The sequence below is a fragment of the Nerophis lumbriciformis genome, linkage group LG34, assembly GCF_033978685.3.
Source record: "Nerophis lumbriciformis linkage group LG34, RoL_Nlum_v2.1, whole genome shotgun sequence".
Classification (NCBI taxonomy): Eukaryota; Metazoa; Chordata; class Actinopteri; order Syngnathiformes; family Syngnathidae; genus Nerophis; species Nerophis lumbriciformis.
In genome coordinates this window covers 23,280,790-23,307,952 of record NC_084581.2, presented here as the reverse complement: position 1 = coordinate 23,307,952, position 27,163 = coordinate 23,280,790, and the positions used below count along the sequence as shown (strand labels likewise).

The following is a 27,163-nucleotide window of genomic DNA, read 5'->3' as shown; positions in this document are numbered from 1 at the left end:
ACTGTTTACTGCTGCTTGCCTTTAATCGCAGACTTGTGATTAGCTAATCGCATTTGTGATTTCACCACGTTGATGCCCATTGAGCAAAGTTTGGAGGTCTTTTGCACACACTGCAGAACTCTTCTCTGGGTTTACCGTGGACGGGCTTTAACCAGTGTTAACTATTTCCATCCATCCATCCATCCATCTTCTTCCGCTTATCCGAGGTCGGGTCGCGGGGGCAGCAGCCTAAGCAGGGAAGCCCAGACTTCCCTCTCCCCAGCCACTTCGTCCAGCTCCTCCCGGGGGATTCCGAGGCGTTCCCAGGCCAGCCGGGAGACATAGTCTTCCCAACGTGTCCTGGGTCTTCCTCGTGGCCTCCTACCGGTCGGACATGCCCTAAACACCTCCTTAGGGAGGCGCTCGGGTGGCATCCTGACCAGATGCCCGAACCACCTCATCTGGCTCCTCTCGATGCGGAGGAGCAGCGGCTTTACTTTGAGCTCCCCCCGGATGACAGAGCTTCTCACCCTATCTCTAAGGGAGAGCCCCGCCACCCGGCGGAGGAAACTCATTTCGGCCGCTTGTACCCGTGATCTTGTCCTTTCGGTCATAACCCAAAGCTCATGACCATAGGTGAGGATGGGAACGTAGATCGACCGGTAAATTGAGAGCTTTGCCTTCCGGCTCAGCTCCTTCTTCACCACAACGGATCGATACAGCGTCCGCATTACTGAAGACGCCGCACCGATCCGCCTGTCGATCTCACGATCCACTCTTCCCCCACTCGTGAACAAGACTCCGAGGTACTTGAACTCCTCCACTTGGGGCAAGATCTCCTCCCCAACCCGGAGATGGCACTCCACCCTTTTCCGGGCGAGAACCATGGACTCGGACTTGGAGGTGCTGACAACTTAACTATTTAGACCAAGAAAATTAAAAGGTGACAATAACTCCCCACACCCTAAAAGACATAAAGACACTTTCCATCAAAGATAAGATAAAAAAATATATGGTTTGTTTTTTCTATTTTCTTTTGTTATGTCTTGCACATTATGATTTGTTGTTTCATCAATACATCTTAATTATTGTATCTGTATATTGTATAGTGTCCTTGAGTTTTTTGAAAGGTGCTTATTAATAAATAGATATTATTACAGTATTATTACATGGTGCATGTGTTTTTGTTTATACTTTCCTTATGGTAGTTTTGTTTCAATTTCTTAATTACTGTTTATAAATAGAAAAAAAATGTCATATGTACATTTTCTGGAAAAAAAATATAGAGACATCCATCCATCCATTTTCTACAGCTTGTCCCTTTTGGGGTTGCGGGGGGTGCTGGAGCCTATCTCAGCTGCATTCGGGTGGAAGGCGGTGTACACCCTGGACAAGTCGCCAGCTCATCGCAGGGCATATAGAGACATGTTTACCGTAATTTTCGGACTATAAGGCGCACTAAAAATCCTTTTATTTTCTCGAAACGCGACAGTGCGCCTTATAACCCGGTGCACCTAATGTACAACATGATTCGAGTTGTGCTTACCGACCTCAGAGCAATTTTATTTGGTAGATGGTGTAATGATAAGTGTGACCAGTAGATGGCAGTCAAACATAAGAGTTACGTGTAGACTGCACTATGATGGCAATATGACTCAAGTATACAACAACAAAATGTTACACTATATGTTCCATTGAAAATATAGAACATTACACATGGCACTCAAAAATCTATCAAAAATGCTGTTTTACGACTTCGGTAAGCTATGAAGCCGCACCGCTTGATGGATTGTATTGTGCTTCAACATACAAGTATTATTATGGTGTGTATATAAGGTAAGACATATTATCTGGTGTTTTGTTTCGCAATATTATGCAAAATAAACTTTTCTTATCTTCTGGTACCTGCTGATCTGTATTTGGAATCTGCATAAGTCCTAAAGATTCACGTGTGTCTGCCTTTGTAGTCCGTGCCGAAGCCGTAGTCGATAAGCTTCTTCTTTTTCTCTATCTTCTTGTTATGGGACATTCATCCTCCGCTGTTGCCATTTCTAATATAAAGTAGTGTAAAGTTCTTACTTATATCTGTCAGTAAACTCGCCATGAAAGCGCTAAAACATACCGGTTTAGTGAGTTTACATAATTCACCCAAGGAACTTTAGTTATTAGAGAGTTCTGGTCTGACGGTTTTTCACAGGACACATTTCCGGCGTTGTTGTTGCACTATTGAGCCACAGATGTGAAGATGCTGCTCCGTTATTGATTGAAGTAAAGTCTGAATGTCATTAAAACAGTTAGCTCCATCTTTTGACACTTCTTCCACTCCCGTCCTTGCACGCTACACCGCTACAACAAAGATGATGGAATAACGGATGTCAAAAAGCGGCTTGAAGATGATCTGTAAAACATAATCTATGCAACATTTTGACCAAAGAACCACCATTACCGTATTTTCCGCACTATAAGGCGCACCTAAAAACCACAAATTTTCTCAAAAGCTGACAGTGCGCCTTATAACCCGGTGCGCTTTATTACGATTCATTTTCATAAAATTTCGATCTCGCAACTTCGGTAAACAGCCGCCATCTTTTTTCCCGGTAGAACAGGAAGCGCTTCTTCTTCTACGCAAGCAACCGCCAAGGTAAGCACCCGCCCCCATAGAACAGGAAGCGCTTCTTCTTCTACTGTAAGCTACCACCCGCCCCCGGAAGAAAAAGAAGCGCGCGGATATTTCGTTTCATTTCCTTTGTGTGTTTACATCTGTAAAGACCAGACTACAAAATGGCTCCTACTAAGCGACACGCTTATAACGCAGAATTTAAACTTAAGGCAATAAGTCATGCCGAAGAACACGGAAATAGAGCAGCAGCAAGAGAATATAACATAAATGAATCAATGGTGCGTAGGTGGAGGAAGCAAGAAGATGACCTGCGCCAGGTAAAGAAGACAAAACAGAGTTTCCGAGGGAACAAAGCAAGATGGCAACTGTTGGAGGACGAACTCGAACAGTGGGTTGTTGAGCAGAGAGCAGCAAGCAGAAGTGTCAGCACCATCACTATTCGAATGAAGGCAACAACGCTAGCAAGCGAACTTCACCTGGATGATTTTAAAGGTGGTGCTTCTTGGTGTTTCCGGTTTATGAAAAGACGCAATCTCTCCATCCGCACACGGACCACTGTTTCACAGCAACTGCCTAACGACTTTAAAGAAAAGCTGGCTACTTTCCGTGCATATTGTAAAAACAAGATATCGGAAAAAAAGATCCGGCCAGAGAACATTATCAACATGGACGAGGTTCCACTGACTTTTGATATTCCTGTGAACCGCACTGTTGATACAACGGGAGCACGTACGGTGAATATTCGCACCACAGGGAATGAGAAGTCGTCCTTCACTGTGGTTCTAGCTTGCCATGCTAATGGCCAGAAACTTCCTCCCATGGTGATATTCAAAAGGAAGACCTTGCCAAAAGAGACCTTTCCAGCCGGCGTCATCATAAAAGCTAACTCGAAGGGATGGATGGATGAAGAAAAGATGAGCGAGTGGTTAAGGGAAGTTTACGCGAAGAGGCCGGGTGGCTTTTTTCACACAGCTCCGTCCATGTTGATATACGACTCTATGCGCGCCCACATCACAGATGGTGTCAAAAAACAAGTGAAGCACACAAATACAACACTCGCCGTCATTCCGGGTGGATTAACCAAAGAACTCCAACCGCTGGATATTGGTGTCAACAGGGCATTCAAATCACGACTGCGAACGGCGTGGGAACAATGGATGACCGAAGGCGAACACACCTTCACTAAGACGGGCAGACAGCGCCGGACGACATACGCCAACATTTGCCAGCGGATCGTAAATGCCTGGGCAGATATTTCGGTCTCAACTGTGGTCCGAGCTTTCCGGAAGGCAGGATTCACAGAACTGCTGGACAACAACAGCGACACTGACTCTGATGACTTCGACGAGACGGAACCGGCCATTTTGGATCCCACGCTTGCGCAACTTTTCAATTCGGACACCGAAGACGAAGAATTCGAAGGATTTACGAATGAAGAATAACTTCAGAAAGTGAGCGCTATGTTTATTTTGTGTGTTGTGACATTAACGTTCGAGCAACATTATGTTGCTATTGCTCTACACCATTTTGAATTTTACTATGTTTGTGATTGCACATTTGTACATTTTGGGACAGAGTTGTTAGAACGCTGGTTTTCAATATATTATTAAAGTTTGACTGACCTATCTGACTGTTTTTTTGACATTCCCTTTAGCGCAGCGTAGGCGCGGCTTATAGTCCGGGGCGGCTTATTAGTGGACAAAGTTATGAAATATGTAATTCATTGAAGGTGCGGCTAATAATCTGGTGCGCCTTATAGTGCGGAAAATACGGTACATGTTATGTAGACCACAAGGAAGTGTTTTCCATTTAAAAATATATATATAATATGACCCCTTTAATGCGCCCTATAATCCAGTGCGCCTTTTGTATGAAAATAGACCTGAATAGACCATTCATCGGCAGTGCGCTCTATGGTTCGGAAAATACGGTACTTGTATGTTCTGGTTGTTTGTTTGAATTTGTTAATGAAATAAAGTTGGGGGAAAAAAAGAGCTGTGATTGGTCGTTCCATTGGGTTCACACAACTTACTTTTGCGAACGACTTCTCCTATGGTTTTGAAGCAAAGTGTATTTTAAAAGTGACTGTTGTTTCAAAATGATTAGTTCCAGTTTAAACATTAACATGAGTGTCGCTTCCACTACTACACACAGGAAAACGAAAATGTTTGGAAAGGAATTGCAGGTCGGTCCCGCCTGGTTGTATGGAAACCAAGATGGTGGGTGATTGACAAGAGGCTCACTCTCTTCATGAAATTTGACAGTCAAATAAATGTGCTGAGGTGTTGAGAGCGATCCACAGAGTGAGACTTTTTGTATCCAGTTTGAAATCCAGTATCGAAAAAAGAAACATACGGACATAGCAAATTATCGATGACAGCATAGTTATCATTTTCATGTATTGTTTGATTAATTGATTTATTGACTATTGGTCCCAGCCTAAGATCAAATGTAATGCTTTTCAGTGCCATTTAAGGTCTTATTTCTCACAAAATTCATTTAATTAATAACTTTACTTAATGCTTTTAACAGGTAAGCGTTGCCCCGGTGCATCGACAAATTTGGAAATTGCTGGCTGCCGTTCAAGGTACCCCAAAGCTACCACAAATGATTGAAGTATGGGCAGAGCTGTGGGTATTCAGACTTGGGGTTTGAACTACCAAATCCAAAACCAGTGAAGTTGCCACGTTGTGTAATTTGTAGATAAAAACAGAATACAATGATTTGCAAATCCTTTTCAACTTATATTCAATTGAATAGACTGCAAAGACAAGATATTTAATGTTCGAACTGAGAAACTTATTTGTTTGGGAACTGAAGAGACCAATTTTTGAAGCTTTTCAGGTGGAATTGTTTCCCATTCTTGCTTGATGTACGGATTAAGTTGTTCAACAGTCCGGGGTCTCCGTTGTGGTATTTTAGGCTTCATATTGCGCCACACATTTTCAATGAAAGACAGGTCTGGACTACAGGCAGGCCAGTCTAGTACCTGGACTCTTTTAACAAGAAGCCACACTGTTGTAACACGTGCAGAATGTGGCTTGGCATTGTCTTGCTGAAATAAGCACGGGCGTCCATGATAACATTGCTTGGATGGCAACATACACTATATTGCCAAAAGTATTTGGCCACCCATCCAAATGATCAGAATCAGGTGTCCTAGTCACTTGGCCTGGCCACAGGTGTATACAATCAAGCACTTAGGCATGGAGACTGTTTCTACAAACATTTGTGAAAGAATGGGCCGCTCTCATGAGATCAGTGATTTCCCGCATGGTCACTCCTTAATATTCCAAAGTCAACTGTTGGCTTTATTATAAGAAAATGGAAGAGTTTGGGAACAACAGCAACTCAGGCACAAAGTGGTAGGCCACGTAAACTGACAGAGAAGGGTCAGCAAATGCTGAAGCGCATAGTGCAAAGAGGTCGCCGACTTCCTGCACAGTCAGTTGCTTCAGAGCTCCAAACTGCATGTGACCTTGCAATTAGCCCACATACAGTACGCAGAGAGCTTCATGGAATGGGTTTCTATGGCCGAGCAGCTGCATCTAAGCCGTACATCGCCAAGTCCAATGCAAGGCGTGGGATGCAGTGGTGTAAAGTACGTCGCCACTGGACTCTAGAGGCTCAGAGAGGGACAAACGGTAGAAAATGAATGGAGATATATACTGTATATATATATATATACAGTATATATATATGTTTCTGTGGTTTATCCATTATACAGTGCTCAATACCGGGGTCGAGCGGAATATACGTAAGGTCAGGAAAAAAACACAAAGGGTATTTCATCCCTACATGCATGGTTCCCTGCTCTTCAGGGGTTTTCCCCTGAAGAGTGTTTTATTCTGGCCAAATGTGTATATATATATATATATATATATATATATATATATATATATATATATATATATATATATATATATATATATATATACATACATATGAATATATATACATCGAGAGGAGCCAGATGAGGTGGTCCGGGCATCTGGTCAGGATGCCACCCGAACGCCTCCCGAGGGAGGTGTTTCGGGCACGTCCGACCGGTAGGAGGCCGCGGGGAAGACCCAGGACACGTTGGGAAGACTATTTCTCCCGGCTGGCCTGGGAACGCCTCGGGATCCCCCGGGAGGAGCTGGACGAAGTGGCTGGGGAGAGGGAAGTCTGGGCTTCCCTGCTTAGGCTGCTGCCCCCGCGACCCGACCTCGGATAAGCGGAAGAAGATGGATGGATGGATGGATGGATATATATATATATATATATATATATATATATATATATATATATATATATATATATATATATATATATATATATATATATATATATGTATATATATATAACAATACATATGTGTGTATTTGTGTATACTGTATATATATATATATATATATATATATATATATATATATATATATATATATATATATATAAAGGGAATAAGCGGTAGAAAATGGATGGATGGATGGATATATATATATATATATATATATATATATATATATATATATATATATATATATATATAAAGTAGAAAATGGATGGATGGATGGATATATATATATATATATATATATATATATATATATATATATATATATATATATATATATATATATATATATCCATCCATCCATCCATTTTCTAGAATTTCTAGGCGCAGTCAAGGCGTTGAGGGGATCCGGTTTGGTGGCTGCAGGATTAGGTCTCTGCTTTTTGCAGATGATTTGGTCCTGATGGCTTCATCTGGCCAGGATCTTCAGCTCTCACTGGATCGGTTCGCAGCTGAGTGTGAAGCGACTGGGATGAGAATCAGCACCTCCAAGTCCGAGTCCATGGTTCTCGCCCGGAAAAGGGTGGAGTGCCATCTCCGGGTTGGGGAGGAGATCTTGCCCCAAGTGGAGGAGTTCAAGTACCTCGGAGTCTTGTTCACGAGTGAGGGAAGAGTGGATCGTGAGATCGACAGGCGGATCGGTGCGGCGTCTTCAGTAATGCGGACGCTGTATCGATCCGTTGTGGTGAAGAAGGAGCTGAGCCGGAAGGCAAAGCTCTCAATTTACCGGTCGATCTACGTTCCCATCCTCACCTATGGTCATGAGCTTTGGGTTATGACCGAAAGGACAAGATCACGGGTACAAGCGGCCGAAATGAGTTTCCTCCGCCGGGTGGCGGGGCTCTCCCTTAGAGATAGGGTGAGAAGCTCTGTCATCCGGGGGGAGCTCAAAGTAAAGCCGCTGCTCCTCCGCATCGAGAGGAGCCAGATGAGGTGGTTCGGGCATCTGGTCAGGATGCCACCCGAGCGCCTCCCTAAGGAGGTGTTTAGGGCATGTCCGACCGGTAGGAGGCCACGAGGAAGACCCAGGACACGTTGGGAAGACTATGTCTCCCGGCTGGCCTGGGAACGCCTCGGGATCCCCCGGGAGGAGCTGGACGAAGTGGCTGGGGAGAGGGAAGTCTGGGCTTCCCTGCTTAGGCTGCTGCCCCCGCGACCCGACCTCGGATAAGCGGAAGAAGATGGATGGATGGATGGATATATATATATATGTACAGCAAACATTGTTAGGGTGCAGAGTTGTATTCATTTTCAATGTTCCTGTGAATATTGACTTCTGCAATGTGTGCTGGAGTTTTCTGTCAAGATGATCTTTTAGTATTCTATGCATTCTTTAGATTGCCCATGGAGCTTAAATGGCAGCGGAGCTGTCTCGGTAAATCAGTAGGTGAAAAGCACACACAGAGTGGAAGAGCAGTTAGCGTGGTCAGACGGGTGTGTGGAGATGGTTACTGAGGAGACAGTATGCAGGAGGCCTCCCTTTCTGTCTCCCATGTCTCAGCCTCTCGCTGGGTGCAGATGTGTGATCCCAGTCCAGCTATGGAGAATGCACTTCTCTGTTTTTACAACACATTTAAAGCGACAGAAACCTTGATGAAGTTCACTTTTTTACACGAAGGTCATGGTGTATAGACAAAGATTGAATAGATCCTCTGCACCTGCATATTGGACTCTTTGTGTCCCTCACAACTTTGTGCAGTGATAACATAACATTTACATTGTTACTGTGACTGCTGTACTAAGTAATATGACATAAAAGCTCAATAGAAATGAAAGACAGTTGGCAGGATGTCGAAAGGAGACATTTTTTATTTTTATTTTATAGCGTCGTTTGTTAGCATCAGGAAAATATCCTTAATAGCACTATATTATTGATGAATAAATAAATATGTTCAACAACATAAATGATATCTTGATATCGCTAGCAACCATTGATGAACAACAGGGACAGCTATAGCTAAATAATGAGACAAAGTATGAACTTCACAGCATAAAAACAACTGCAGACATGAATTGTAGATGAGACTAATATTTGCAGCAGGAAATCAACTGCAAACAAACTCATCGTTTCTCTCATTAAGCGTCACAATCACAGCAGCACGGCGTTCGTCAATCAAATTCGTTACTTAGCGTTGCACGAATAAATTCAACATACTTTTTTTACGGATAAATGCTTATTTGTGGACCCTTCCAGATGTAAAGACACGATCTGTTCTTCTCTAAACATCATAAGTGTCAAATGAAGTGAGGTCGTAGCGAGCCGTAACGTCTTGGTGATGGTTTAAATCTAGCAAAAAATAATCATTCTTAAGAGTGTATAAATCAACTCCATCCCATTATGAATATTTTTTTATGATGGCTTATATATTTGCCTCTAACCCTTTCAAAATACGCCCAAATCGGCACTAATGCAAGTAAATAAACAGTAACATAACGGGACTCCAGACCATCGCCTGAAACCCAAAATTGCATCTCGGTCACAAGATTGCAACCCAGCAATTGGCGGTCAAGCTGATCCAATTCCAATCCTTTGTGGAAATATATAAACTGTGTCTGGTGAATTTTAAAAGGTAGTGTATTTGAAATGGTAGCTTAGCTCGTAGCATAAAGACTACAAGACATCAAAGTAAATATTTATTATTTTATCATTATCATTCTGGGTAGCATTTACCACTTTATACTTCACTTGTGGAAGAATTGGGACACCACTTGCTTGTCGTGAATGCACAAAGCCCGAAGCAATGGTCAAGGGGAAGAAATGGAATTCAGTCTTACAGTCTGACATTCTGCAGGCAAGCATAAAGATTATGTGTCCAATTTATGCTGCATTGTTGATTTCATCAGCAAAAATAATGGATTTAAAATGATTTACAATTATTCTATAAATAAATTATACAAAACCCAAAACCAGTGAAGTTGGCACGTTGTGTAAATGGTAAATAAAAACAGAATACAATGATTTGCAAATATTTTTCAACCTATATTCAATTGAATAGACTGCAAAGACAAGATACTTAATGTTCGAACTGGTAAACGTTAGTTTTTGCAAATATTAGCTCATTTGGAATTTGATGCATGCAACATGTTTCAAAAAAGCTGGCACAAGTGGCACAAAGGACTGAGAAAGTTGAGGAATGCTCGTCAAACACTTATTTGGAACATCCCACAGGTGAACGGGCTAATTGGGAACAGGTGGGTGCCGTGATTGGGTATAAAAGCAGCTTCCATGAAATGCTCAGTCATTCACAAACAAGGATGGGGCGAGGGTCACCACTTTGTGAACAAATGCATGAGCAAATTGTCCAACAGTTTAAGAACAACATTTCTTAACCAGTTATTGCAAGGAATTTAGGGATTTCACCATCTACGGTCCGTTATATCATCAAAAGGTTCAGAGAATCTGGAGAAATCACCGCAGGGCTGAAAACCAACATTGAATGCCCGTGACCTTCGATCCATCAGGCGGTACTGCATCAAAAAACGGACATCAGTGTGTAAAGGATATCACCACACAGGCTCAGGGAACACTTCAGAAAAACCACTGTCACTACCACAACGGAGACCTCGGACTGTTGAACAACTTAAGCTTTACATCAAGCAAGAATGGGAAAGAATTCCACCTGAAAAGCTTCGAAAAATGCTCTCCTCAGGAAAGGCCATGTAACACAGTGGCAAAAATATCCCTGTGCCAACTTTTTTGCAATGTGTTGTTGCCATTAAATTCTAAGTTAATGATTATTTGCAAAAAATAAAAAATACGTTACTCAGTTCGAACATGAAATATCTTGTCTTTGCAGTCTATTCAATTGAATATAAAATGAAAAGGATTTGCAAATCATTGTATTCTGGTTTTATTTACCATTTACGCAATGTGCCAACTTCACTGGTTTTGGGGTTCGTAATTATATAAATTATATATTTAAATAATAATAATAATAATTCTTATTATTATTATTGTTATTTTTAAATTATTATAGTTGTATCAAAATTTTTAAGGGAAATTACAGTATCTTCTAATAGCACCAGTCGTATGCATTACAGTACAAAAAGATGGTTTGTGAATTCTGTATTAGCATTGTGTACAAATAGTATTACAGCGACGTTGTTTACAAGGTCCGTGTACATCCAAATACTGTGTCTATAATTAGACACAAAAAACCCAGGAACAACAACATGCACAAACTGAAAAGCACCCAACCAAAACTCTACTCAACTGGAGAGAAAAAAAACATATTTATTGACATCATTAAGAATGAAGAAACATGTATTGGTTAAGATCGTTTTCACAGATATGATGAATGAGTGTTGGGTTTGCCATCATGCACTTACACTGTACATGGATTAGCGTGGTCTGAATTACTGTAACAAAGGTGTATTAACATCTGGCCCAGAACAGATAGAGCAGTAGTAGGATGTCTGATATATTAGGCACTGCTGTGATTTATGTGTTATCAAATAAATTAGCAACATGTACATCACTTTGCGGGTGCAATATATTACATCATTTTCACCAAGATATCAGTGCAATTGCCATTGTAGCTGAAAAAGCCATGACATCTAAGTACCGGCACAATTGACAAATTGAGATGTCTTGTAATGTTTGGTAGTTGTGGCGCTGCGTTGGCATACATTTTCAAACAGCTGACTAAATATTAGTCCTGATCTACTTCTACAAACTCACATTGTCAGCGTTTACAGTACTAAGTGACGATTTCTCAAGACAAAACTCATTCACGCGAATATTCAAAACACAGAAACCCATTCTGTCTCTCAACCTCCAACAAAAAACAAGTCCAATGAATCATCCAATCATAGCCGTTTGTTTGCTGTGGCTCAACATCCTCAACTCTCGAACCTGCTACTCTCACACACTCTCCAAAAAGGCAAATAAATCCACAAGATGAGACATAAATTCAAAGTTTACCAGGAAAAAAAACACAACCCAGACTGACTGATGATGTACATGACTGTTGACGTGACCAATAAATATACAACTAGTAGGGCGTTGAAGTGTTTTCTAAGAGGAAGAGATACTGAATGGTTGTCAATTCTTTATTCAAGTGGTAAGTGTCCATCAGATCCCAAGCAATAAATATTCAGCCATGTCCCCAAATCCTGGTAACACACTCATGGTCAATCACAACAGGCTTTCCAAACGTCCACATTTCAAATCTTAATCTTATATGCTGTAGATCCACTGCTTTAGATTCTCACTCCTTCAAGAGAATTAAAACGACAAGGTAAAGGGGATTTTAGTTTTATTCCTAATCATTGTAGCGACCTGGCTGTCAACGTTAGTAAGTTTTATGATTTTGAACTGTGAGTGCACCACAGGGCTAGTGACTGTGTTGTGCGTGTCGGCAGGGAGGCTACAAATGAGAACAGTTCAGCTTGTTGTAGTTTTAAACTTGTTATTAAATAGAAAGTTGATCGATTGCCCCCTTGTTGTGTTTGTTCAATATGCAATACTGTAAATCACTTTAGTGTGTACAAAGTGTACAATCTTCTACTAAAATATGAACTTTTGTCCAGGCTGTAAGTCATTATTCACATTTACATTGTTTTCTATGGAGAAATGTGCTTTGATATACAAAGTTTCTATTCAAGACCCCTGTTCAAGAACCAATTACGTTCTTAAATTGATGTTCAACTGTACATGTTTCTGATCTTGTATGCTGTAAAAGTTCTTACACAATCAAATGTTTTAATCAATAAAAAAAAAATGTTTTCTAAGAAAAAGTTTATACTGTAACATTGTTTTGCCAAATGAACATCTGAAGAGCAATTACACAATCAATTCCATACTGTTTGGCATGCTGTCATGAATTAATGGGAGGAACAAAATTAAATTATGACATATTGTGGTGCTAGAAAGACATTGTTGATTGTTGGGATTGATTGAAGAATGGACTTGTATCGGGAGTGAGAACGAATTGTAAATCAAAGTAACCTGCCCTTGGATATAATGAAGACACTTCAACGCCAAGGAAATCATCTTGACCAGACACTGTTCACCTGCCTCTCTGGCAGGGGTTACTGTATATAGTCAAACGTTTACAGTACACACACTCACCATTGGAATCAAAATTAATTTTGGGCCATTAATGATTTTCTAAGGTAGAACAATTATACAACGTACATCTTCAATATTTTTTTACGAACAAGAATTGGATGCAGAACAAAGTCAAAAATCTACATACAGCTTCAAATATATACAGCTCTAATACCCTGTACTCAGCAAGTCTGACCTCCATAGCAATCAACAAGCTTCTAGTACAATTCAGATTCAGTCATCTAGTTGTTGATTAGAGATGAAGTTGAAGAGTGAGGAAGTAGTCTTCCTTCATAATCCATACATGTTTTACTGTGTACCAGTACCAGACCCGGAACATGATACTACCACCACAGTTGATTGACAGTTGGTACAGCGTTCTTATGTTTGAAAACATACTTATATTGTTGTCGTGAACAAATAAATTTGAACATCAGACTTGGTTGACATTTGAATTGTCCATGTGGACGGCTGCCTAATTTAGCCGAGGTTGAAGGTGTTGATATTGGATTACCATCCTCTCAATCCATGCTGATGCAAAAGTGTTAGCAAATTACACTTAATAGTAGAATTTAGTCTTGGTGGTTCCTTGGTTTTTACTGAAAAGCCAAAAAAATGCCATGTATCTGAGGGTTATAACTTGGGTCATTTGTCCAGACAAAGTTGACAATTCTGAACAATCATTTGAAATGGTGATGTTGGAATCTGCAATTGTTTAGAAGAGTCTCCAAAATAATTTCACTACCCTCCCTCCTAGATCTTCAGTTAGTTCTGTTGACTTTCTGTCAAATAAATCATTTTACGGAAGGAAAGAGAAACTATCACATGAAGTCAATCACCAACAAGAAGTGAATAAAGCTTGGCCTTGTCAAGGTAAGACATTCTAAAACCGTCAGCACCACTTATTGTAAGATGTAAGTACTATGTAAGTATTTAAGCATCCATCAATTTTCTACAGCTTTTCCCCCTCGGGGTCACGGGGGTGGCTGGACATATGTAAAATTCTGACCCTCTGTAAATGACAGTCAAATCTTGTTTTTAAAAGTCATTGAAGATGATCTTTAAAGGCTCAAAACAAAAAGGACATTTATGCCTATGATGAGTGAAAGTGGGAACTGGTAAAAGTCATCAAAACATATTTGCAACTTGTACCTTTTTAACAGTGTTACATAACAAGTTCTCATGTCTCTTGCTGAACTAAGAGTCTCTACGATGACGACAGTAACTGAGGTTAGTCCCACCTTCTATTCAAACCTACGTTATTAAGTGTTTCCTGGTTCTCGGGCTGCAGCTACGCATGCTGGCAGCCAGGTAGAGGTGGGAGGAAGACGAGGAGAAGTCAGGGTTTACACGTCCAGGTCATCTGGCCTGGCCCGACTGCTCATCCGGCTACTGGCCCGGCTGCAGGGCCTGGCGTCCATCAGTGCTAGCGGTTGCAGCTCGTGTCCCGCCGTTGAGGACAGTTTCTTATGCTCGTGCGTGTCGTCTGGGAAGTCAAAGGCTTGTGCGTGGGAGTTCGAAATAGTGCTCCCTCCGCCATTCTGACCAAGCCGGTTCTGCTCTGTGGAATAGTTGGCCCAATTCTGCTCGTGGGCCTGTTTGTTAAAATTTCGACACGAGCCGGTCCCCCGCTCTCCTGTGGCCAGCTTGTAACCTGGGGGAGACATGGGTGAGAGAGGGGCAGTCGGGGAAGAACAACCGTTGTAGTAGGCGTACTTGGTGGTGGGGTGATCTTTGGGGGTTGGACTCAAAGTGCCCGCACTTGGGTAGAGCGTGGGCTGCTGTTGGCCCTTCACGCGATCCTTGATCCTTTTAAAGAACACATAGAAGAGCTCTATGACATTGAGGAGCAGAGACACCAGCGAGACCACCAGCATGAAGATGATGAAGACGGTCTTTTCTGTGGGACGTGACAAGAAACAGTCCACTCTATGCGGGCAAGGGGACCTCTCGCAGGTGTAGATCGCAGACAAGCTGAATCCATATATGTACCACTGGATGACAAGAAAGCCCACTTCAAACATCGACTTGAAGAAAATGCTAACGATGTAAGTTCTGAGCAGGGCCCCCTTCATTTTGACTTTGCCGTGCTCATCAATGCCATATTTCACCTTTTTCATTTCTATTTTCTTCAGTGGGAGGTCGACATCTCCTCCGTCATTTTGTACAACTTTAAGCACTTCCTCCTTCCTGTTTAGTTTCTGTTCCTTCCTGTTCAGGTAGAAGACATGAGCCAGATAAAGCAACGTGGGGGTCGACACGAAGATAATCTGGAGGACCCAGAATCGAACATGGGAGATGGGAAAGGATTTGTCGTAGCAGACGTTCTCACAACCAGGTTGTTGAGTATTACATTTGAAGGCGGACTGCTCATCTCCCCAGGCGGATTCTACCGCCGTGCCCAGGACCAGTATCCTGAAGATGAAGAGGACCGACAGCCAGACCTTCCCTCCAGCTGTAGAGTAGGCCTGGACCTTGTCCAGCAAACGACCAAGAGCACTCCAATCACCCATCCTAAAGGAGTCTTAGCAGATGACGAAAAAAAACAACATGTTACTAGCAAATAACCGGTGTTTGAAACGTGCTTTCACATGGTGACCAATCAGAAAGTAGCAAACTATAACAAGCACCCTGACACAAATAAGAATGTCCTTCAGTTAATACATGCATGAAGTAACGCAACCAAATAAATACAACCTTCTCAAGAAGTTGAAATATAATACAAAACCTCAGAACAGATACATTTAACTAAGACCCAATAGTCAAGCTGTCTTGGTATATATATATATATATATATATATATATATATATATATACATATATACACACAGTAGGCCAAACGTTTGGACACACCTTCTCACTCAATGCGTTTTCTTTATTTTCATGACTATTTACATTGTAGATTGTCACTGAAGGCATCAAAACTATGAATGAACACATGTGGAGTTATGTACTTAACAAAAAAAGATGAAATAACTGAAAAAAATAGTTTTATATTCTAGTTTCTTCAAAATAGCTACCCTTTGGTCTGATTAGTGCTTTGCACATTCTTGGCCTTCTCTCGATGAGCTAACTCCCTCAAGACTGTTGGAAAACCATTTCAGAAGACTACCTCTTGAAGCTCAGAGACCGTATGCGGTCCGTTAAACTTTTCGAACTGGCCCGCCGGTCATTCCCAAATAATTTTTTTAGATCTTTAAGATGGAAACAGTAGCTGCCATTATGATGTGTAGTGATGTTTTCAAATGACCGTAAGTCTTGAACTATACAAAGTATTTCAATGGTTAGAATCTGCGCTTTTGCATCATATACTAGTTACTATGGTAATCTAATTAGTTACTATGGTAATCTATGTCACAGCAGCTCAGACGTGGCACCAAGCAGTGTAGGTGGGGAGCGTTTCCACAGAGTGTTTCCAGAGCGGCCAGCCTGAAATGTGGGTGTCAGGGACAGACGCGGAAGGAGATTTTTACAACAAAGTTCTAGAGTTTAGTAAAATATCTGATGTATCAGATTGTAAGTGGGGGGTGTTTTTAACCTTTGCGTTCATATTTCGCTGTGTTTGATTTATTTTTGTTGCGTTTCGCTTGTTTGTAAAATATGTCAGTTACAAGGGGGTGTGACGTTCATATGTTGTCAATATTCAGTGTTTTATCGTTCATAGTTAATATTGTAAATCCCACATTCTTTATTTTCATGTACATTCTGGGTGTCTCATTCAGTAAAAAAATGTAAAATTCCATTCCGTTTTTTAAGGCGGTGTGTCATAACGTTTTTAGCATTCAGACGTTATTGTATTTTTGTATTAGTGTTCCTAAAAATCAAATATACCGGCCCCCAGACACATTTTTTTCTCAAAATTTGGCCCCCCAAGTCAAAAAAATTGCCCAGGCCTGGCATAGTGTGATTTTGCCCTGTGAATCGATGCAACATTTTAAAGATATGGCTCTTTAACCAATTCAATTGTTGCTTTACCCAGCTTTAATAAACATCACATACAAATGTCCCATTAAAGATAAGGTTGTAATATGTTTACACTTATTGTACACAATATATACATTACACAGGATTCAGGGAATACTTTTGAGACGTCTGCTTGTAAAGTATGTCACAATTTATTTCCCATGGCAACATGTGCTTCTTTCGTCATATATGCTGCATATAACCATCAAGCATGACTTTATTTGATAGAGTTTAGTGAAAAATGCCCCCTCAGACAAAATAAAGGGATTTATTTGAGCTTATTCCAGATCAAAATGGTTGGCACTCCTGAATAAAAACAGTCACATGAGAGGATTTAAGGACTTTTCTGCTGCACATGTTTCAGAACTCACTTGAACCACTTGAAGTGTCAAAGAGATTGCTTGTTAACAACATGTTGAAATGGGGTTTTTTTTCTCCTCGTCATCACATCTTTGACGACAAAATGTGCCAATTGCCGGCAGAAATAAAGCTGTTGGAGAATGTGAGGCCAGTGTGACACGCTAAAGCACATGTGGAACAGACCGGAAAGCCATGCTGGGACCTTATTTGCTCACACTGTCCTGGTCTAAGCTTCCCAAGTCACCTCCAGTTAAACCAACTGCAGTCTTCCCTTCCCCTAACAGGATGTGTGCATGCTCGCTGAATGTACTGGGTGAGAGGGGAAGAATAGAGAAATCATCAAATTGTTATTTTCAATATCACTTCAATGTTATAAATGATCAGAATAGGGATGCAGCTATCCATTATTACAGTGTGGATAAAACCCATTTGATCGCCTCAATGCGTATTTTAGGAAAAATAGTTCAAATAAACAAAGATTTTCTTTTTGCTAATCAATTATAATGAATTCATTTCATCATTGAAATGTGTGCTATTTTAAAGCGGCCCATCAGAAACTGTGTCCCAAGCACTCCATGCAGTCCATATATTATACCGTATTTTCCGCACTATAAGGCGCACCTAAAAACCACAAATTTTCTCAAAAGCTGACAGTGCGCCTTATAACCCGGTGCGCTTTATTACGATTCATTTTCATAAAGTTTCGATCTCGCAACTTCGGTAAACAGCCGCCATCTTTTTTCCCGGTAGAACAGGAAGCGCTTCTTCTTCTACGCAAGCAACCGCCAAGGAAAGCACCCGCCCCCATAGAACAGGAAGCGCTTCTTCTTCTACTGTAAGCAACCACCCGCCCCCGGAAGAAGAAGAAAAAACGCGCGGATATCACCGTACGTTTCATTTCCTGTTTACATCTGTAAAGACCACAAAATGGCTCCTACTAAGCGACAAGGATCCGGTTCATAAAAAGACGCAATCTCTCCATCCGCACACGGATTACTACCGTATTTCACAGCAACTGATATTCCTGTGAACCGCACTGTGGAACGGGAGCACGTACGGTGAATATTCGCACCACAGGGAATGAGAAGTCATCCTTCACTGTGGTTCTAGCTTGCCATGCTAACTTCCACCCATGGTGATATTCAAAAGGAAGACCTTGCCAAAAGAGACCTTTCCAGCCGGCGTCATCATAAAAGCTAACTCGAAGGGATGGATGGATGAAGAAAAGATGAGCGAGTGGTTAAGGGAAGTTTACGCGAAGAGGCCGGGTGGCTTTTTTCACACAGCTCCGAAGGCGAACACACCTTCACTAAGACGGGCAGACAGCGCCGGACGACATACGCCAACATTTGCCAGTGGATCGTAAATGCCTGGGCAGATATTTCGGTCACAACTGTGGTCCGAGCTTTCCGGAAGGCAGGATTCACAGAACTACTGGACAACAACAGCGACACTGACTCCGATGACTTCGACGAGACGGAACCGGCCATTTTGGATCCCACGCTTGCGCAACTTTTCAATTCGGACACCGAAGACGAAGAATTCGAAGGATTTACGAATGAAGAATAACTTCAGAAGGTGAGCGCTATGTTTATTTTGTGTGTTGTGACATTAACGTTCGAGCAACATTATGTTGCTATTGCTCTACACCATTTTGAATTTTACTATGTTTGTGATTGCACATTTGCGTACATTTTGGGACAGAGTTGTTAGAACGCTGGTTTTCAATATATTATTAAAGTTTGACTGAACTATCTGACTGTTTTTTTGACATTCCCTTTAGCGCAGCGTAGGCGCGGCTTATAATCCGGGGCGGCTTATTGGTGGACAAAGTTATGAAATATGTAATTCATTGAAGGTGCGGCTAATAATCCGGTGCGCCTTATAGTGCGGAAAATACGGTACATTTTTTTAGTTACACTCATTAAACGTTTAATAGAAGCAACATAATAAATAATTTTAGTGGATTAATCAGAATAATGTGGCGTCATGTCTGTATGCCACTGCTCGCGTTTGTTCTTCTTCTTTCCACCACAAACTACTTCAGTCAACCAACAGCGCCTCTGCTGATTGCAGACTGGTACTGCACTCCTTTTTGGTCCCTTCAATACATGATTCATTATAGTAAATATGCTATTTTACACAATAGATCAGTTTTTACCAATAGATTATTATTGAATATGCTATAATGGGCTTCAAATTCCTCCGACTAATAACACTAAACAAATAATATGAGTACATGATGATGCAATTTCCTGCATTTGTACATGTTTTAAATAGTGAATTGTGAATTATATTTTATATAGCGCTTTTCTCTAGTGACTCAAAGCGCTTTACATTGTGAAACCCAATATCTAAGTTACATGTTTTTTAAACCAGTGTGGGTGGCACTGGGAGCAGGTGGGTAAAGTGTCTTGCCCAAAGACACAACGGCAGTGACTATGATGGCAGAAGCGGGGATCGACCCTGGAACCCTCAAGTTGCTGGCACGCCCACTCTACCAACCGAGCTATACCGCCCCATACAATACATTATTCAAAGTTTGGAGGGAAAGGAACAACACCATTACCAACTACAAAAGCATTCAGAGAGCACACAATTCGCGAGGCTCTACAGTACAGGCCAAAAGTTTGGACACACCTTCTCCTCATTCATTGGGTTTTCTTTATTTTCATGACTATTTACATTGTAGATTGTCACTGAAGGCATCAAAACGATGAATGCACACATGTGGAGTTATGTACTTAAAAGGTGAAATAAATGAAAGGTGAAATAACTGAAATCAGTAATTTAGTTTCTTCAAAATAGCCACTCTTTGCTCGGATTAATGCTTTGCACACTCTTGGCATTCTCTCGATGAGCTTCGAGCACTACTGTGAAGTGAAAACCATTTCAGGTGACTACCTCTTTAAGCTCATCGAGAGAATGTCAAGGGTGAGCAAAGCAGTAATCAGAGCAAAGGGTGGCTATTTTGAAGAAACTAGAATATAAAACATGTTTTCAGTTATTTCACCTTTTTTTGTTAAGCACATAACTCCACATGTGTTCATAAATAGTCATTAAAATAAAGGCCTGTACTCTACATAGAAAATGTCATGACAACAGACAATTAGTAAGCCTTTAGTGGTGCTTCTTACTGCAATGATAACTATTAGTTACCGTTGATTAAAACATTACAGTAATTTGGCAATGAGCTCTGAGTGGGTGTCTTTACTGCCATTTAGGGTCTACTTTTAAGTCTGTGCCGTATAAAACAAGTAAAACATCAAAACAGTATTTGTTTTCAAATTGTTGTTGCAACCCCGTGCTTTTAAGGTTACATACATATACACATAATGTGCATGTACTTTACTGTACAAACATACATATACACATACTGTACATATACATTCACTGTACAAACATACATATACACATACATGTACATATACATTCACTGTACAAACATACATATGCACATACTGTACATATACATTCACTGTACAAACATACACTGTACATATACATTCACTGTACATACATACATATACACATACTGTGCATATACATTCACTGTACAAACATACATATACACATACTGTACATATACATTCACTGTACAAACATACATATACACATACATGTACATATACATTCACTGTACAAACATACATATGCACATACTGTACATATACATTCACTGTACAAACATACACTGTACATATACATTCACTGTACAAACATACATATACACATATATGTACATATACATTCACTGTATAAACATACATATACACATACATGTACATATACATTCACTGTACAAACACACATATACACATACTGAACATATACATTTACTGTACAAACATACATATATGCATACTGTACATATACATTCACTGTACAAACATACATATACTGTACATATACATTCACTGTACAAACACACATATACACATTCTGTACATATACAAGTACATATACATACATACACTCATGCATATAATCACGTTTCATCAAACATAAATTAATGTTGTTGCCCTAGGGTAAACTGGGTAACACATGGCACACTGACAGAGCTTAACCTATTGTTACTATAACAATCTACAAGGTTAATACAGTTCGCTTCTCCTTCTTCCCCTCCATTTTTCTACTTTCTTTTGTATCTCTAGTTATCATTACATATATGTATTGTTGCATTTGAAACAATTGTATTGTTGATAATAGAGGTAATTATTATTATTATTCATTATCAATAGCGCTATTTCTATTGGTATTTGTATTGCTCCATTTGTAGTGTAATAATGCTCATTGTCATTTCTGTATTATTATTATTTACTTCACTAACTGCTTATTTGCTATCACTTTTACCATCATATTTGTTCATATCCTATTTGATTATGCTGATCTGTTGTTGTTGTTGTTGTTGTTATTGTTGTTGTTGTTGTCTCTCTGTCTTACCCCCCTCTTGTCCCTGCAATTTCCCCCTCTGTCTTCTTTTTTTTCTCTCTTTCTATCCCCTCCTGCTCCGGCCCGGCTGCACCAAATAATAATATAAATCCATTTAATAAAGTCAACTGTGGACCAGCTCTATACTCTCGGCAGGGTCCTTGAGGGTGCATGGGAGTTTGCCCAACCAGTCTACATGTGCTTTGTGGACTTGGAGAAGGCATTCGACCGTGTCCCTCGGGAAGTCCTGTGGGGAGTGCTCAGAGAGTATGGGGTTTCGGACTGTCTGATTGTGGCGGTCCGCTCCCTGTATGATCAGTGTCAGAGCTTGGTTCGCATTGCCGGCAGTAAGTCGGACACGTTTCCGGTGAGGGTTGGACTCCGCCAAGGCTGCCCTTTGTCACCGATTCTGTTCATAACTTTTATGGACAGAATTTCTAGGCGCAGTCAAGGCGTTGAGGGGATCCGGTTTGGTGGCTGCAGGATTAGGTCTCTGCTTTTTGCAGATGATTTGGTCCTGATGGCTTCATCTGGCCAGGATCTTCAGCTCTCACTGGATCGGTTCGCAGCTGAGTGTGAAGCGACTGGGATGAGAATCAGCACCTCCAAGTCCGAGTCCATGGTTCTCGCCCGGAAAAGGGTGGAGTGCCATCTCCGGGTTGGGGAGGAGATCTTGCCCCAAGTGGAGGAGTTCAAGTACCTCGGAGTCTTGTTCACGAGTGAGGGAAGAGTGGATCGTGAGATCGACAGGCGGATCGGTGCGGCGTCTTCAGTAATGCGGACGCTGTATCGATCCGTTGTGGTGAAGAAGGAGCTGAGCCGGAAGGCAAAGCTCTCAATTTACCGGTCGATCTATGTTCCCATCCTCACCTATGGTCATGAGCTTTGGGTTATGACCGAAAGGACAAGATCACGGGTACAAGCGGCCGAAATGAGTTTCCTCCGCCGGGTGGCGGGGCTCTCCCTTAGAGATAGGGTGAGAAGCTCTGTCATCCGGGGGGAGCTCAAAGTAAAGCCGCTGCTCCTCCGCATCGAGAGGAGCCAGATGAGGTGGTTCGGGCATCTGGTCAGGATGCCACCCGAGCGCCTCCCTAAGGAGGTGTTTAGGGCATGTCCGACCGGTAGGAGGCCACGAGGAAGACCCAGGACACGTTGGGAAGACTATGTCTCCCGGCTGGCCTGGGAACGCCTCGGGATCCCCCGGGAGGAACTGGACGAAGTGGCTGGGGAGAGGGAAGTCTGGGCTTCCCTGCTTAGGCTGCTGCCCCCGCGACCCGACCTCGGATAAGCGGAAGAAGATGGATGGATGGATGGATTAATAAAGTCAAATACAAATAAGGCAACAAGAGAAGTATCCCACACTTCTCTTTTGTAAAGTTTTTTTTTTTACAGCCGATATGGACATCTCCATCAACTATATGATTTGCCTGAGGACAGGACAAAAAAAAATACAAATGATAGACAAAGGGGATTTAAAACATGATTAACAATAGCATAAAATCACAAGTTGATTCAATGTTTTAGATTTTAAAAAAAAGTCTCAAAACACTGTAACTTTTTGAAAAAGATGCCGCCAATTCAGGCCGCAACAATGACCAAATAAAAATCTGCAATATCCTGTAGGACTGTATATTGGTCTAATTATGGGAATATTCATCCTAAATTCAAATGTTTGGAGAAAATCAGCAACAGCTCCAAAGTGAAAAGAAGTGGCGATGGACCAGAGCAACACTGAGGGTCTCATTTGTGGTTCATGTCATGTCAAACAATACACAGCACTGATATAAGTCATCATGGTGGAAAATCTCCTCATCAAGTAGACTCATTATTTTCAGGTTATAACAAAGTCCCGCCACTTTCTACATGACTGACTTTGTGCTAAATGATGAAGACAGCCCAGAACAAAAGAGTCCGAACAATAGTCCACTGAGGACAAGACAGGATATGAATGGAAAAACATTCCTACTTTCAGGCTTCCTGCTTTTCTGGAGCAGCTCAAAAACCTTTTTTTTGCAGACTTTTAACAGCGTCAATGTCCTGACTTCTATCAAATCTTTCCGTTTCCAAAGGAAAGGAGACGTGTTGAGGTGAAAAGGTGACTTACTTTTTCCTATTATTCATTTCTCTGTCTCGCTGTCCACACTAAAAAGAACTAGCGTAAATGGCACTCAAAAGTCACGTTTAGAGTTTCAAACATTTTAAAATAAATGATCGTTAAATATCAAGGTCATAGATTGAAATTGTATGTTATAAATGACAATTAAATATTGAGTTTAAAGAATAAAACTTTATAAAATAACCGTTAAATAGATTCAAATGTAATAAAATCAGTGACCATCAAATACAGAGTTTAAAGATGTCAACTTCATATGATAAATGGCTATTAAATATTATATTTTAAGATTTAAAGTTTTTCTAATAAATTATCATTAAATATCAAGTTCATAGATTGAAATTTTATGTAATAAATGACAATTAAATATGGAGCTTAAAGAATAAAATGCTATCAAATAAATTACCATTAAATATCACTTTATAGATTCAATTTAATAAAATAAGTCACCATTAAATATAGAGTTTAAAGACTTCAACTTCATATAATAAATGGCTATTATATATTAAGTTTAAAGATTTAAACTTTTTCAAATAAATTATCATTAAATATCAAGTTAATAGATTGAAATGTAATGTTATAAATGACAATTAAATATGGAGTTTAAAGAATAAGACTTTATAAAAAAAATAATTACCATTAAATAGATTCAATATAGAGTTTAAAGAATTCAACTTCATTTTAATAAATGGCTAATAAATATTTAATTTAAAGATTTAAACTTTTTCAAATAAATTACCATTAAATATTATGTTTAAAGATTAAAATTAATAGAATAATTGACCAGGAAATATCATGTTTAATGATTTAAAGTTGATAAAGTAAAGGATTATCACATATAGAATTTACACATTTTATCTTTGTAAAATAAATGACCATTAAAAATCCAGTTTAAAATTTCCAACTTACCTGGAAAGTTACAGAGAGGAGCAAAAGAAGTCCAGCTGGACTTTTTCTGTCAAGTAAATGAAAAAATGTCCACAAAAGTCGTCATCCACGTTTGGGACGAGAGCAGAAAGTGAGTCCAACTTTGTCCAAGTTGTCTTATAAGTGTCCCGTCACAGGAGTCAGCTGACCCTGACGTCAAACTTTTCTTTCTCCATTAAAGTTTTTTTTTTTTTTTTTTTTTTCCTTGCTCAAAAGTTTAAAGACGCCAGTAATAGTCGACACCTGCCTCTTGTAGTTTTACTGAGAATAGTTTACAAACGTTTTCAATTGAGAGCAGGATAAGCAAACTATTCCATTATTGTACTGTTAAAACAACATTTCTTTTTTAACAAAAAAACAAAGCACACATAATATCCTACGTAATATATGTATTATATGTAATTTATGTAACATATGTAATGTAAATAACGTGTCGCTGTGGAACTTTAAAAAAAAAAAAAGCAATACTTTAGTAAGACTTTTATAAACTGCGCAGAGGTTTATTTTCAATTAACAGGTGTGTATTGCCATCTAGTGGCCAAAACTATGCAATGCATGTGCACGACTGCAATGACTATTGGTTCAGTTCAGGTCAGTTTCAGTTCAGTTGCAGTTTTTCATATATTTCCAATTGTTTTGTTTAAATAGTTTTACATACAGTATAGGAAGCTAGATCAGTTATGCACTTAACACTAATATGAGTTGAATTTAAAAATATATTTAATATAATGATGTTATTAGGTATTAATAATACATAAACTCTATGGGATTGTAATGGAACAGTGTCACGCCTTCAAATCCCTAGAAAAAGTGCTATATAAATCTAATTATTAATCTATTACATTCAGTGTTGGAGTGTCCGCTCTGAGATCGGTAGGTTGTGAGTTCAAAGCCCGGCCGAGTCATACCAAAGACTATAAGAATAGGACCCATTGCCTCCCTGCTTGGCACTCAGCATCAAGGGTTGGAATTGGGGGTTGAATCACCAAAATGATTCCCGAGCGCAGCCACCGCTGCTGCCCACTGCTCCCCTCACCTCCCAGGGGGTGGAACAAGGGGATGGGTCAAATGCAGAGAGTAATTTCACCACACCTAGTGTGTGTGTGTGACTATCAGTGGTACTTACTTAATGCTGTATGACCCTGATGTAACCCGGGTGACAAAACCCCATTTAAATATCCTGTCTATTTATTTTTTCGTCGTCTAAGCTGTTATTGCGTGCGTCATTACGTCACGCGGTCACGTGACTTGCGTGCGTCATTACGTCACGCGGTCACGTGACTTCATGCGGCTGTCAGACAGCATAAAACCCGGAAGTCAGCTGCTACCGGTGAGAGCGAGAGGAACACACTGTGTGAGGTTGCTGCAGTAGGAGCCGACTACCGGAGCCGTGGGTCGTCCGCGGCAGTGTTTGAGAGTGATTTATCTGCGGAATTGGCCAGGTTGGATGGCGAGCTATAGAGCCCTGAACTAGAGTCTGAAGCTTTATGCCTGGAACCGAACTACTGAACTGAATCCACCCAACCGAACCCCGGGCTGGTAGGAGGCTTCTCAGCAGCCGCCCTCTGTTTTTCCCTTCTTTTTGCCAAAACGCAACAAGTTCATTGCAGTCCTCCTGAACCTTCACTTTTTCCCCGTCCCTTCACTAAAACCCTTCTGGACACTGCCACCACAACGTGGACTTTGCGGGGCTGTTTAATGTACTACGAATTTGTGTTGCGCTCATACCATCGTTGGTAAAAACCAAGGACTAAATCATGTATACTGATATTGTAAATAACTGAACGTTGTGTGAATTGATGTACCGTATATGTGAATGGCCATTTGAATTTACATGTTTAATGTTGTTTGTTATTTTTCCTATTATTCTTTAATATAATTTGGTACCACTTAAACTCAAAACCTGTGTTCAGTCTTTATTACTCTCCATTCCTAGAGCTGAATTTAGTTTCTTCTGATCTAGCCTAGACATATCATTTACTGTTTATTTAGTACTTGTACAGTGCTTTATTGAAGTAACATACAGGTTACATAACGTGGCGAGCTAGCCAGGAGTGGAGGGAAATAACTGAACAATTTTTTTTGTGGTACTTATATTATTGTTTTGGAGAAATGGAAATATTCGAGAAACATGGCATTAAGATTCCAAATGCAGTTTTGATCGAAGACGCGACAAAAACTAAAACCGACGACGAAGTAGTTGAATTTTTACAGCAGTATGGGTCTATTTCAAAAAAATAAATTATAGATGAACCCGAATCTGATTTTCACTGTTCGATTGTCGTAGAGTACAGCTCAGGCGCCGCATTGGTTGCGTTACGTCCACTTCTGCCGTATACGTATGTGTGTGATACGGAAAAAGTGGCTTATAAAATTTCAGAA

At 40.4% G+C, this 27,163-nt stretch overlaps 1 protein-coding gene across 1 annotated transcript; it reads right to left on the bottom strand.

Annotated features, from left to right (window-relative positions):
• Positions 1-11,149: 11,149 nt before the first annotated feature.
• Positions 11,150-24,910, bottom strand: gja1b (gap junction protein alpha 1b). Its single transcript, XM_061929809.1, has 2 exons — positions 24,764-24,910; positions 11,150-15,511 (listed from the first exon to the last, which is right to left on the bottom strand). The coding sequence occupies exon 2, from the start codon at positions 15,498-15,500 to the stop codon at positions 14,334-14,336; it is 1,167 nt and encodes a 388-aa protein (XP_061785793.1). The 5' UTR covers positions 15,501-15,511; positions 24,764-24,910; the 3' UTR covers positions 11,150-14,333.
• Positions 24,911-27,163: the final 2,253 nt, after the last annotated feature.